Consider the following 14,186-nt stretch of genomic DNA (forward strand, 5'->3'; position numbering starts at 1 on the left):
TTATAGTCTAGAAACTTTTTAAGGAAAACAGGTACTTGGTAAATTAATTAAATAAATGGAAGAACTAGCTAATTAAGCCACTCATTGCATTGAATTAATTAAGAGATTATAACGATAGAAGTATAAAAAGATTCTTTTTCAAAGCAGAAAAACAATCATGTCTCTTTTTGATCATTAATAGCAAAACGTTCAGCCAACTTTTTCTTTCAGGTAGTGGTGGAATGCAGCTATCTATGGAAATATTCTTTTCTGAATACTGGATGATGAGACTGATGAGTGCCTAGTAACGACTGGCTATCTCTCACTTAATGCATCTTGAATCCTAAATTTGATCTTGCTATTACTTCCTCTCCAGGTCAGTATTACTCCAATGATATTCTTATGGAGGATTTTTTTGTTGCTGTTGATTTAAAACAAAAGCTATCCAACAATTTTATTTGCTTGATTGTATTTTTATAGAAGTTATTTCTCTTTTTTTAAAACTCTGTAGTAATATGTAGATATATATATTTCTGGTTTGCACATCTGCAAATTAACATCAAAATAACAACAGAACTTCTGAGTGTTGAAGGATGGGAGAGGGGAAACTACACTGTTTTCCCATTGTGGATAGGTGGGAATACAGTTGCTAAAGCAAAATGGACTTAGATTGCAGCAGGGAAAATTTGATACAAGGAAAAAGATTAACTAACATTTTCTATCCTTCAAATTTAAAGATACGAAGCACTGGAACAGAAATCCTATTTGAGCTCTGGAATTTCTGTACTTGTTTTTAAGGAATAGACAAATATCAGCTAGGAATGACAATGGTGAGTGATCCTTCTCTGGAACAGGGGATAAACCAGGTAACCTTCGTAGAAGAATGTGCGTGGAAGGAGATGTTATATGGGACACTTCTAAAAAGACCAACAAGAGAAAGTCAGTATAAATCTCATCAAGTTTCACCATATGGAATTGCTTCTGCTTCCCCTTCTCCTCCCCCTTATAGTTTTCAGGTGGAACAGGTTTTCCTTAAAATGTACCATGGACCTTGTCAAATATGGCTGTTCAGAACCACGATCCCTACTGCTGGATCCTCCCTAAAGCTCAGATTTGTCTCTGTTTGCACTGCCCTGCAGCAGAGAAGGTTAAAATGAAGATTGATGCTTAGTGATTCAAAGTAAAGTTTAACTGACATTTAATTTTGGTGAGACTTGTCCTTTCTAAGCTGTGCTCTCAGCTCTGATGTTTGGCCAGTTTTTGACATAGGTGTGGTGCAGGACTGTTGTAAGAATGTATGGAGGCAGGAGGGTGTAGGCTTAAGAGATAAAGCCAGGAGTGGGGCAGGTGTGTCTCAACATAAAAGTTGAGATAAAAAAAAGAGATGAAAGTGTTTCTTTAGAGAATCACGTTGTGAGTAGCCAGTCCTCTAATGCAACCTGCAGTGACAGATTAAAAAACCAGTAATGACTAAACCACTGGACTGGTATTCTGTTGAGTAGCCACGTTCTAGCTTACTGATTTTCACCAAAGCTTGTTGGAGCAGGGTAAGAAAGTTTCCATCATCATTAGTCTTTGCAAAAAGGTACTTGAGAGTCTAACATAGTTCCTGTTGGGTACAGTCCCTGTCACTGAACATACAATCCAGATGTTAGTGCTGATAGCTTTGCCAGTGTGTTTATGAGAGAGGCCAAAATGTGGAGAGGCACAGACTAAACTAAATCCTTCCTTCCTTCCTTTCTTCCTCGTCAAGGCCTTAGCAACGTACGTGAACAGAGAAACTAACACTACCTCTGCAGTGCCTGTCTCGTGGATTAATGGCAAAATTTAGTCTCCCTGCATGTTAACACGCGCTGCTCTCTCAGCAGCAATAAATTCACACAAAACTACCAGCAGTTCACCAAAAACATTGAGTCCTGTGCTCTCTCGATTCACCTCAGGTGCACCGTGCCTGAGAATTCATATGAGTAAGTCTCCTTGATGACTAGTGCACGAGAAGAGGCATATTACTGCTTTAATTACTTATAATGAAGGATCACGGGATGGTGATGTCATCATTTTAAGACTTGCTATGTCTAAGTGCACTGCCAGGAAGAGAAAAGATGAATGATGATTTACGTATCTTGGATAAAATTCAGGTAAAAACCTCTTCAAAAATGTTAATTATTTGAGGTCACTTTCTATTACATGGAATCTGTTCTTTAGAATTTCTCACAGGTTAATAGAGATGATTCAGGAGGTCTCAGGCTGGATTGGTCTGACAAGAAAAAGCAGCAACTGTGTGGGGGAGGGAAAAGAAGGAGACAAAGGGTGTGATTTATCGATATGCACTTTGCTATTTGTGACTAACAAAGAGATGGTTCACAAATGTCTCAGACTCAAAGCTGTGATCTGTCAGAACTGCTGAGCTGGGGAAATACTACCACTAAGTGAAAATAGATTGGTCAGCAGTTAGAGACTTATCTGCAAGCAGGTCATCGCATACTATCTACATGTGCAGCAGGAAGATCGTTTTGCTGGGTTAGGAGTGAGATAACTTTGTTGCAGTGTTGTCTGTTATCAATCAATAGTTTTAATTAGTTACAGGATTAACTAATAAAAATCCTGGCTGATTGATTTTTTTTTTCTTTTTAAATCTGGGTAACGCTTGCTTTATTACAGAGATGATTTTTCATTTGAACTAAATGCTTTAACCAAAATGCAGAGGGTTTTTATTGTTTCTGAGGGAATGAAAGAATACTGGGAGAAGGAACACTGATATCTGTCCAGAAAAAAAAAAATCAAGGATACTGGTAATCAGTGTTAGCCTTACGGTTATTTGGAGGTTCTGTGAAGCACTTTGCAATCGGTCACATGTTTGTTGAAATCTACTGCCATTTGCCACCTTTTTGTAAAGAAAGGGATAGAAATTAATATTATAACATTTTTGTTATTCTCTGTAGTAAAGCTGATTGCATCACCACCCGTAAATACCTAATGTATGTACTAACTAATAAATCTAACACTTAAATACAGTTTTCTTAGATAGCACCTAGGCTCTCACACATGTATACATATGCATCCATTCTCTATTCTTTGAATAGACAAAGTGTTACTGGGGGTAGTGGTGTGGATGTGGATTTGCTCATCGTAAATCTGAGACAGGTGTTGCTGCAGCTAGAAGGACCCACCAGAGTAAATGAGTGATGACATGGATTTGGCTCATAATTTCCTGATTGTCCACACGTGTATGTAATTATACCTCCTGGTAGTATATGTGCGGTGGCAAATATGTTATATCTATCCCAGGAAAGAGTTTGAAGACTGCCTGAAAATAAGTGAAAGAGAAACAGCCCATCTTGCATGAACCAGCTGAGTTGCTATTAACTATGTAAATGCATACTTAGAAAATAAGCTGTGAAGTCTCAAAGTAAGTTCATTTTCCTTCCAGGGAAAATGAACTGCGCTGCACTGCACAAAGGGTTGCAACACCTTTGTATGCAAGGTTTTTAAGTGTGAACCTTAAATAAAACAGAGCATAAGTTAATCAAATAAGCCAAGCAGTTCCTCCAGGGTTAGATTTGATTTTTCTTCATCTCAGTAGCTTATACTGTTCTATCGTTGAATGCTTTTTATTTTATGTCCAGTGACTATCAGCGATCATGGCTCTCGATTCAGAAAACATCCAGGCGTGCTTGGTTGCTTCATGAGGCATATGCATTTGATTAGACTGGTGACCAAGAACATCAAAACAGTAATGTGACTGAAGTCCCCCTCAGATGCTCACCAGTCCGTCCACAGGCCTAGCAATCTGACCAGCCTCAGCAGGATCAAAATCAGTTACATCTTAGTGATTTTCAAGGGATAGAAGCATATGGAGACAACATCAAGCTGATTTAAGATGAAGCAGCCTGTCATCCAGTATGTCAGTCTGTGGGTGCTTTGTGAAGATGCTAAAACACAGAATGGACAGAGAACATATGCAATAATGCTTACTTGGGGCTCTACCCTAACTTTGGTGACATTTTGCCTCTTCCTGCCTGCCAAATACAATTAACAGGTCTGTAGATGTGGACTCTGAACCACATTCCCAGCTATGCTACCAGCTCTGGGCAGCTAACTTTATTTCACCATCCACCTTTGTGGTCTCTGATAGTAAATGATTTGTTTTTTACTGATTCCAAGTGAGCAATATATTTGTGAGAATAGAGAGGGTGCGGTTAATGTTCAGGCAGACACATTCAATGACCTTTTAGGTCCCTTCCAACTGAACTATTTTAGTGGAACATTACATTTGCCATGCTTGTGAATTACTTTCATGAGAAGTATTGTATTTGTATTAGATAAATTATAGACTTTATTGCATAGTAGCAGTATAAACAAAATACGTTGTTTGAGTGGTTGTAATGTGTTTGCTGTATTCTTGGCATTTAAATTGGAAGTAGTGAAGTTTTTGCAACAGTAACTGTGTAAATGGGAAAGTTTCCATCTTTGTTGAGGCACCACAGCTCTTTCCTTTACTACCTGGTGGCTTCTCTGCTACTGTTGGCTGTGGTTTCTTGTGCCATTCAGCTATTTTGGGTAGCTAATGAATGATCTGCTTTCAACAATGACGAGTATCACCATAATTACTTGGTGCACGTAATATTTCCAGCTACGAATGTTTGCTAGGCTTTAGAGCAGCCTCATGCAAAAGCTGTGAAGAAGATAATATATGGAAGGGAAAATCATCCATGCCGGATCCATGCTTTAGAGCAGGCATGTCCAGTCTACAGGAAGACAGCTGGTAATGTACACTTAAAACATTATTATGTGATTTTTAGCGAAATAATGCTTAGGGAATAAACATTTGACCAGGTGAAATATTCTGCTTGGGAAATAAATTGCCTGATTCTATTCCCATTGCCTTTAAACTCCATCATCATTCCTGTCCCAAATGGCACAGGTTTTCACACCTGGGGCTAGCTTTAGATTCTGACTATATAGATCGTAGGCTGATGTGAGCCATATGTGAGCTGCTTGTCTATTTGTAGTAGGTCAGAGGCAGCAGTAAGTCAGCTTTCCCAGGCTTGCTGAGCAGCTCAGAGTGAAAAGGCCATTCTTGCGGGCTCTGTCAGCAGGCTCTGGGCCACTGCCACCAGAATTCAATAAGAACCAGAAGTCTGAAACCTAGGAGACAGTTTGGCCCTGGTATCTCAACTTCACCAGGTGACTTATGCGTGTGGATTATGTACAGCTAAGCCTCAAGTCAGTCCCGATGTTTCATTCTACATTGGTACTGAGCTGTTGGGCAGGACTTTGATAAAGACAGAGTTTATCCTGCCTAGGGGTGTCCTGATGGATGGAATCATCACTCCACTATGCTGCTGATGCATATCCCTCAGGTCATCTCAGTGTGACTCATGTTAGCCTTAGAAGCTTTGTGTCTCTATTACAGTCTTCAGAGAAGCGCTTGAACAGTTAGCAGAAGATGCATACAGCAGAATGAAAAATTGTCTAGAAGAGTACAAGAAGAGGTGAACAACCAGAAAGAGTACTTCAGTGCTCAAAACTGGAAAAGTTTGGAGCATAATTTTTTAGTGTGATTGCATAGAAGGAGATATTTTGAATTCCTGTTCATGCAGAATTCTGTAGCAACATTAAGTCATCTGTCTAAAGTCTGAATCATCTTTATGAAGTCACTGCAGTTTTTTATGGCAATAATCAATAAAAACTTATTTGCAGTCTGTTATTTCAAGTATTCGTTGGAGGGAAAACTATTCTCTGTTGTTGTGACTCACAGGCAATCACAGGAAGTTTAAAGGGACAGATGTTGCTGACCCAGCACAATGGCATTTCAGAATGTATTCAGAAAGGATGGGTCAGATTCACAATGAAGACATAAAGCAAAATAACCTTGGCTGTATAAAGACATCCAGCAAATAGTCTGATTCATATTCTGGAGCAATACTCCTAAGCTAAAACCAATCCAATGCAGGATCTGTGGGACATCATCAGGTGATGTCTAAACCTTGAAGTCTAAGATGTCACATATCTAAGGCAATCAGTCCTCTACAATATGATTCTGGATAGTGTTTTTGGTTTTGCTGATATTTTGTTTGCTTTAAAAGATTCTGACAGAAAAGCTCATCAATAATGTGATTCTCCAACTTTCTGCTCTAATATCATGGCTCCAGTTGTTTTCTGCTGGTGGCTTTTATCATTTGCAGTTCATTGTAACTTGTTCAACTCCCACTGACTTGGGAATGACTTCTGGCAGAGCAGGCATTCATGTTCTCAGTTTTGTGTTGAACAAAACGTCAGCACGTGACAATCAGTGTTTCTTTAGAGCAGTTAACACAGTTAAAGAGTGTTTGGCCCTTTCTTTTGGAAGCTCTGGCAATATTACCCACTGGCCTCATAGATGGTGTGTATTGAGGTCTGCCAGTTTAGTGTCTAACATGTTTCTTCAGTACAAGCTGCTTAATCTCCTATCCTGTTATCTGTGGAACCTCGTCAAGAAGTGCTGTGTTAAGAGTGCAAATCGTGGTCTCCCATTTAGCTTCTTAGAGGATTATATCAAAAACTTTCCCAATAAAGCTGGGTTTGCGATCAGCAGAGTGCAATTAAAATTCCCTCCAAAATAGTACGTAAGTACTTACAAACATATAGGGTGTCAAACTGTATTAAACTGGGATTCCTTCTGAGTTTCCATTGCTTCTGTGGCAATACCACAACTTCAACCAGCCTGCCTGTATAAAGTGAGGCTGCATTTCCTCTCTGCAGAAGTCAGCACAAGCTGTATGCCAGCATCCCCACAACTCTCTGCTCTAGGATTCCACTTCTTACAGAGCCTCAACCATCACAAGTTGCAGGATGACAGCTCTTCTGTACATCAGACAACCTTTTCATTCAGTGATGCCTGATGTAAAGCATTTGCTGAGGTACCAACATACACACATACACAAAAATTAAGACAAAACTGCCTTCCCCGTGGGAGCACTTCCTAGGCATTTATTCCTGAAATATGTCAAGACTCCCTAAATTGACTTCTTGGGTTCACTGCACGGTTTCTCTTTCAATCACAATCTTTTGTCCTCTCTCTGCCTTAGCTGTGTATATTTTGTTACTCCTTCAACATTTGATTTATTGGTGCAGAGACCAGCTGTGCCTGCTTACCATGAGATGTATTGTAGGAGAGCTGAAAAGGTCTGGTTTAACTAAAAATATTGGAGCTGAAAAATGCTGATTATAAGTTGATAAATCACTTGATTTACCTGCTTTCTGTTTACCTGGATCAGTCAAACCAGCCTCTCTCAGGTGCTAACTGAATAATGTTCCAGTGTACTAAGTGGAATGGAAGAAAACATAACTTCAGATCATATCTCACAAATTCCATTTGCCAGATTCTAAGAGACAAAAGCCAGCAGTCTAAAATTATGTCTTCCAATTAATGAGTGCAGTGTCTGTTCCACAACCATTGCCTTTCATCAAATATAGCCTGCTTGTTTGTATTTACTGAGCTCTTAGTTATATTTAAATGTTGCCGTACCTGCTAACAACACTGAAACAGCTGTCTTGAATTACTGTGAGCTACCACATAGTCGTGAATTGGAAACAAAAAACTGTCTCCTTCATGTGTGTGTTTGAGAGAAATTGCAAGGGAGATAAATTTCTCCCACTTAAAATACGGGGTGCTCTACAACAAACAGGTAGCGCAGTCAGTTCAGCTACTTAAAGTCTGTTTCTAACTTAAAAGAGAAGCTGCCCAGCTATCCGTAGTGGAAGACATACATGAATGTCATCTTCTAATATGCACACATTAAAAGTAGGACAGTAACCTACTTCTGGTTATCTGCTTTAGGCATTTAAACTTCCTCTTTACTTTCTCCCCTGTGTTCTGATTCCTTCTCTTGAAGTTCAGGGAAGTCAGGGCACAAAGGAATACTGCAATGAACTTACAAGTTTTTACGTTATTTCTGTAAGTGCATGAAGATAGGTATAATTTCACTTAGAAATATTCTATCTGAAAGCAGAAAAATTCAGTAAGTAAAGTGTTTTGGCTTGTCACTCTAGAAAAAAAAAGATGTGTTTTCTATTCTGCAAAGCCTGAAGGCTATGTAGGGTGGCAATGGGTCAGGAATCTCACGTCCTGGGGTGAATCTCTATTGGACTGGCCATGACTTAACATCCATTTCTCACTTATTGACCGTAATCATTTTGATAACTTTCTAGCTCTTTTTAAGCTCAAACTATGATCGAGTTCCATAGGGAAAGCATTAATCATGGCTTTCTTTATGTGCGTGTGGGGGGAAGTTGATTGTTTGTTTAAGGATAAACAGATTACACTACTACGCTTGGCATCTAGTATAATTATAATATATTGTATCCACGTAGGCTGCAATTTTCCCTTGGAATGATTGGTTTCAGTGGTTTAAACTTTTGTGGTAACTTTAAGCCGCATTCATTGTGACTCCATATGGTGCAATTCTTAAATTTTGTTTTTAAAAATGTTTTTAGGAAATGATGTATTGGAAAAATTTGTATTTATGGAGAACAGAATCATAGAATAGAATAACAGAATCGCTCAGGTTGGAAAAGACCTTAAAGATCATCATCAGGCACTCAAAATTTACCTTTTCAGTCTGAGCTTACTCCCCTTGTGCAGAGTAATGTCAGATAATACGCAGTTCTGTATTCTTGCATTTACAGTACTCTGTACTCCATGCACAGGAAAAACAAAGAGGAGTATTATATTAGCCAAACGATGGAGATTAAATCTTTGGGTTGGATGCCAGAAAGTTACCAGTTCCACCACCACTCCTGACACTGACTTCTGGGACTCGAATTAAGATACATGTTGCTGATCATGAAATGAAAAATGTATGGGCAATCTTCATTCTCATATTTCCTCACAGGTGAGATCTTGATTTCATTTTAAACCTAATTTTATTTAAATGTAGAAACTGCATGCATGTGTAATAGGCAAATACATTCTGTTAGATTGATAGGACATAGGGGCAAATGTGCTTCTATAAACTGTGGTATGAATGAAGATGTGACCTGACTGAGTGCTTTCTTTTATGGCCACGATACCATATATTTAAAGACACATTTTAGTATTCATGCAGATCTCTTGAATTAGCTTTGGATCGTATTTCTTGGTTTCTAATGATTACAATTTTGTAATGTATGGTTTAGAAAGTAAATCAGATTATGTAGATCATTTAACCCAATACAGGTTAACTTAGAGGTGAAGTCCCTTGTAAGTCCTGAGTCTGATACTTTTACACTAATTCCTATAGTGATTAAATTAATTGTTATTCCATTGAATGTGATCTTCTCTTCATTAACTTAGCATGCCTTCATACTTATATTCCTAACTGAAAAAATGGTCACTATTTTGTTGAGTCTTCCCCAGCAGAATTTGATTTGATGCTTTAGGAGACTGAAAACTATCCAATTTCTGCTTCCCACAAAACAAGGGCAAATCCCTCAAAACATAGGTAGTCATAGTTCCATGCTGAACCTATGGAAGTTAATATCAACTGGGGCCATTGCCTGCTGTTACCATAAAGTTGAGCTACAAAGAAATAGATATAGAAGAAGCGCTTTTCTTTTTCTTCTGGGGATGGATCATGTGTAAAGGTAGCAGGGTCTAACACTTCTGCTGCAAATGCTTTCTTTTGTGGAAGACAGAATGATTTGTGAGTTCATGCCTGATTTGTGTATGCGATGTAGTGGACAAATGCCCTGTGATGCAAGAAGTCATAGTTACTTTACACGCTGGAGAGGTCAAATAGTAGTCTGTAGGATAGGTCACTGCAGTTCAGTTCCTCAGCTCTCTCAGATGGTAAACAGGACAGAAGAGAAGCTTGACTTGGGATGACAATGGAGGCATTGCTCCAATGAGAACATCAACACTCTTAGCCCTGGGCTCTGCATAAGCTTTGCTGTGGATTTTGTTTGGATGCAACCTGTAAGGGAGCCCATGCAGGATGGTAAGCCAGCTGCTGCCATGCTTTTCCAACCTCCTGGATCTCCCCATGGTACTGAACTAGGACCGAAAGACTCTGGCAGAAACTCATTTGTGACTGCAGGTGGGCACTGCAGTGTGTAGTGAATCTACTCTGAGCTGCAGCTGGCAAGCCTCCTCTAGTTCCTGCATGCAGCAATGTTTGTGCAAGGAGATTGAAACCTTTTCCCAATGAAACTGTGGAAAAGGTAAAGCTGAAAAGATTCCAGAGCTTTGTTGCTTAACCTAGAGCAGTTCAAATTTTGTACTGCTCAAGATATGTGTTGTTGTTTTTAGTTTTTTTCCCCTACCCTAATTTAATTACATTTCATATTGAACTTCAGGCATGTGTATATTTTGAGTAGGTTTCTCTATGTTATTGATTATTTTAAAAATAATTATGATTGAAACTCCTTCCATTTGATTTCAAGGCTTGAATCCTCTAGAGCATGCTGTGACCATCTTTTCAAATTCACTATGTATTTTTCAAGGAAGAAACAAAACAGAAGCTGAGATTAACAAATATTTAGTGGGCATTTAGGAAGCATCACAGCTTGATCTGGCTGTCACTATTTTTGCTAGGATTGTTGATGGAGTGTCTGATAGGGTCATACAAATACTTCAGGCTGAGGTGTAAAATGTGATCTGTGAGTCTGTGTTGAGCAGAATCATCCTCTAACATTTTTGACCTCTCTCCAGTGCCTCACCAGGGCTGTATTTGCTAGGCAGTGAGAACAGGCTTGCTTTGGCCATTACCTGGGGTGTATTTCTTTATGAATAAGTAGGCAACAGAGGTTTTGCATTCTCAGGTGGCACCAAATTCTAAGAAACAAGGATGAAAAAAAACCACTTTTTATCATTATGATTATAGCAGTTCATTATTTTCTGGAAATGGACACGGAGAAGAGTCTGAGTTGTTTTATGTTTTGTTAGCTGGTTTTAATTTATCAGCCGCCAGTTGCAATATATTTTTCCAACTAGTTGCACTGTAACTTCTGGAAAAGCATCTACCCCCTGCTATTTAAATTCTGATGTGTATGTTCTTGTGCGTATTTCCAGACAGATTCAAAGTATTTGTTTAAAAACTAGAAAAATCTGGTCTTCAAAGTTCAGAAGAACTTTGTGGCTCCTACTGGTGTGTAGAGATTTATCATACTAATGTCTGTCAATACCGTAAGGAATTTAATGCCTCTTGAGTAATGCAATGAATGTTGAGCCTCGATGCCAAGGTGCTTGTGGGTTATGACTATAGGGATGATGTTATAGTGTGGTTCCAAGCAAAAAGAGCTGTTGCAAATGAGATAATCGTGAGTCATCAGCCATGTTGCTCTTCTAGATAGTAGCTGGGGGGTATTCCTGTGGCGATGGAATGGCAGCTGTGGCATAGCCATGCTGGCTGCCATGCACTGTGCACATCATCCTTGCAATGTTGCAGGCTCTGTTGCATGGAACAGTGTGCATTGTCACTGCCAGAGGTTGACAGCCAGCTGTAATCTCTCTTCTGTAATCCTGTTGGTCTGCAGTAGTAGGGAGCCTATAAACAGGAAGGGAGTCAACTCAATGACAGGGTAGATAACAGCAAGACAAGGGGAGATGGTTTTAAGTTGAGGGAAGGAAGATTTAAGTTGGATGTCAGGGGGAAGTTCTTTACTATGAGAGTGGTCAGGTGCTGGAGCAGCTGCCCAGAGAGGCTGTGGATGCCCTGTCCATCCCTGGAAGTGTTCAAGGCCAGGTTGGATGGGGCCCTGGGCAGCCTGGTCTGGTATCAAATGTGGAGGCTGGTGGCCCTGCCTGTGGCAGGGGGGTTGGGAGATTCATGATCCTTGAGATCCCTTCTAACCCTGGCCATTCTATGATTCTGGGAGTATAAAAAAATCAGATTGGGATTTGAATTGTGATTTGTAACTTGTGCATAAGTACAGCTGTTAAGTGTTAATTTGTTCACTAGGGTTTCTTAGTTGATAGAACAATGGAACAAAAGCTGATATACTGTCAATTCTGTCCATTTGCAGGGCTAAAGTAACAGGGCAGGTGCAAGAGAACATCAGCTTCTTGATGGAAATGATATATGAAAATACCTGTTGTTGCCATGTATGGGAGGAATTTGTTTCGCCTTTGCATGGAAATACTCGAGCATTTAAACCTAATCTGCAGCAGTACAGTTAAGCAGATGAAAGTTTCAGGTAGATCAGTGATGTGACAAGAATTTTATCACTGATTTCTGTTGGCATCAGACAACAGGTTCTGTCTTGCCCAAGAATCTCATGGCTGTGATTTACTATTTCATGATGTGGCCAGCTCACAAGAATGGTACTTTAGTCAGTTCTCTGTGCTATTTTGGTTCTTCCTAGTTAATCCCAGGCTCCTGATCTGCTAGCGTGCTTTCCATCACACGTATCTCTGCTTCCTTCAGTCCTTTGTTAGTGCTTCCACAAGAATCCTGCTTTGCCATGAAATTGGTGTGTTGGATGAGGTGGAATGTTGGCTAAATTTGTGATCAGGACAGCTGGTGACATTATTTCTGCAGAAGAAAACTTCACTTCCTCTTGAAGGGAGTATCTTCTTGGTTGTGTTTCCCAGATGTCATGATGGAGAATCTGTCAGCTTGGGTTTGCTGCTTTCTCCTGGTGGTAATGCTTTCTGACCATTTCGTAGCATGTCTGAGTGAGCACTGCAGGAAAACATTCTGCTCTTAGCTCCTTCAGTGACCTCAGATAGACAAAAATCAAGTAGGTAGCGTGGACTGCTGGGCAGTTGAACTGTCAGCTTTATGTATTAAGTGGGGAAGAAGAGAGTAGACAGAGCGATAAGAAAATGAAGCCCATGGGTTGTGGAAAAACATGTAAACAACTTGAATTAAGTATTTCATACAGCTAAATCTTTTGTGATTGTCAGGATCTCTCTGTTTACCATTAGATCTGCCTCAGGAAGAATAACTGTCCAGTGCCATCTTATATACAGCTTGACAATTTGGTCCCAAAGTAAAGCTGTTATCAACAGCAGTTCCATCTTTGAGACTCCACAACAACCAAGTTCAAATTGTGGGGAAAATAGTTTGTTTAAGTTTCGAATGATCAGAAATAAGATGTCAATCACAATGTTCTACTAGGAGTAGCTTCATCTAAGAAAATATTTTGGTGTTCATTTGTGACTGTATGGAAAGCGTGGAAAGGTGAAACAGTCCTCAAGTGTCCCGTCTTGGTGCTACCTGAGTATGAGTCCAGGCTTCTGATGAAACTTAGAAATGGTTATCAGTTAGCATTGGTTTCAGGAAGCATTATCATATCAAGACATCTCAGGGTGCCTTTACAGAAGAAAAAAAATACAATAATTTAATAGCTTGATCTGCTGTGCCAAATGAATGACTCAAAGCAAAGCAGAAATAAATGACTATGAGCTATAGTTTCACAATTGCACCAGCCTGCAGGAAAGTGTCAATTTATTTCCAGTGTATTTTTGCTGGGAGTGATAGGAGATACCATTATAGAGCTTGAGCTTGTCTGGAGAGTTAAGGACACCTGGCTTTTTATTTCCCATTTACCAACGCTGGTTTTGATTTCAGTTTTCAGGAGGCCTTTAGGCAACAAAACAGGTGAATGACACAAATGTGCATTTTATGTACATCTGAGCAGAAGCTCACTGTTGGAAGAGGTGCTGGCATAGGCTTGTGCTTCTCTGTTAAACTCAAGGACAGATGCTTCACAGTCCGTGTTGGGCCTTTTTATGGCTGTGGAAACAGGGCTGGCCAGAAAGCGTTTCATGGAAATGATATATGATACATGGGTATTTGAATTTTGGGCGAAAAATTCCTCCATTTTTGTTGCGTGGTTTCAAAAGACTCTACAGTTTGATTCTTTTGTATTTTCAGCCCAAACTGCACTTCCTCAATGCACTGTCACTTTTTCCTTCGTGAAAGCTTGTGGCGTATTGAAGAGCATAAAGCACAATGCTCAGTCCAGGACATGACTGCCTTAGTGCTGGAGCGATGGCCATGCTGGCTGGGATGCTGAAGACATCAATATCTAATCCCTTTCTCATCCAAGTTGGCAAATTTTTCCCATGTGTGCTCTGCGTAAGCTACGAACCCTAGAAAACGTATAAATCTGCTTAACTTAAAAGCCTGGAAATCAAATGAAAAAATGATTCCGGTGACCTTACTTCTGCTCCTTGTATGACGAACACGATGGCATCTCAAACCGGTTTTAATGCACTGGAGCAGAGCCTGAAGTTGGCA

General features: G+C 39.7%; 1 protein-coding gene across 4 annotated transcripts in view; it reads left to right on the top strand.

Annotated features, from left to right (window-relative positions):
* Window positions 1-14,186, top strand: part of RET (ret proto-oncogene) — a 149,200-nt gene that overhangs the window by 53,664 nt on the left and 81,350 nt on the right. For 3 of the 4 annotated variants that reach the window (XM_048944664.1, XM_048944667.1, XM_048944668.1), the window contains 4 exons: window positions 211-355; window positions 717-809; window positions 1,733-2,117; window positions 8,671-8,855. In XM_048944664.1, the coding sequence (XP_048800621.1) occupies window positions 8,819-8,855 (37 nt within the window). In that variant the 5' untranslated portion in view covers window positions 211-355; window positions 717-809; window positions 1,733-2,117; window positions 8,671-8,818. The remainder of the gene's footprint in view (window positions 1-210; window positions 356-716; window positions 810-1,732; window positions 2,118-8,670; window positions 8,856-14,186) is intronic. The other variant, XM_048944666.1, reaches the window with a different exon arrangement.

This window comes from Lagopus muta, chromosome 5 (genome assembly GCF_023343835.1).
Source record: "Lagopus muta isolate bLagMut1 chromosome 5, bLagMut1 primary, whole genome shotgun sequence".
Lineage (NCBI taxonomy): Eukaryota > Metazoa > Chordata > Aves > Galliformes > Phasianidae > Lagopus > Lagopus muta.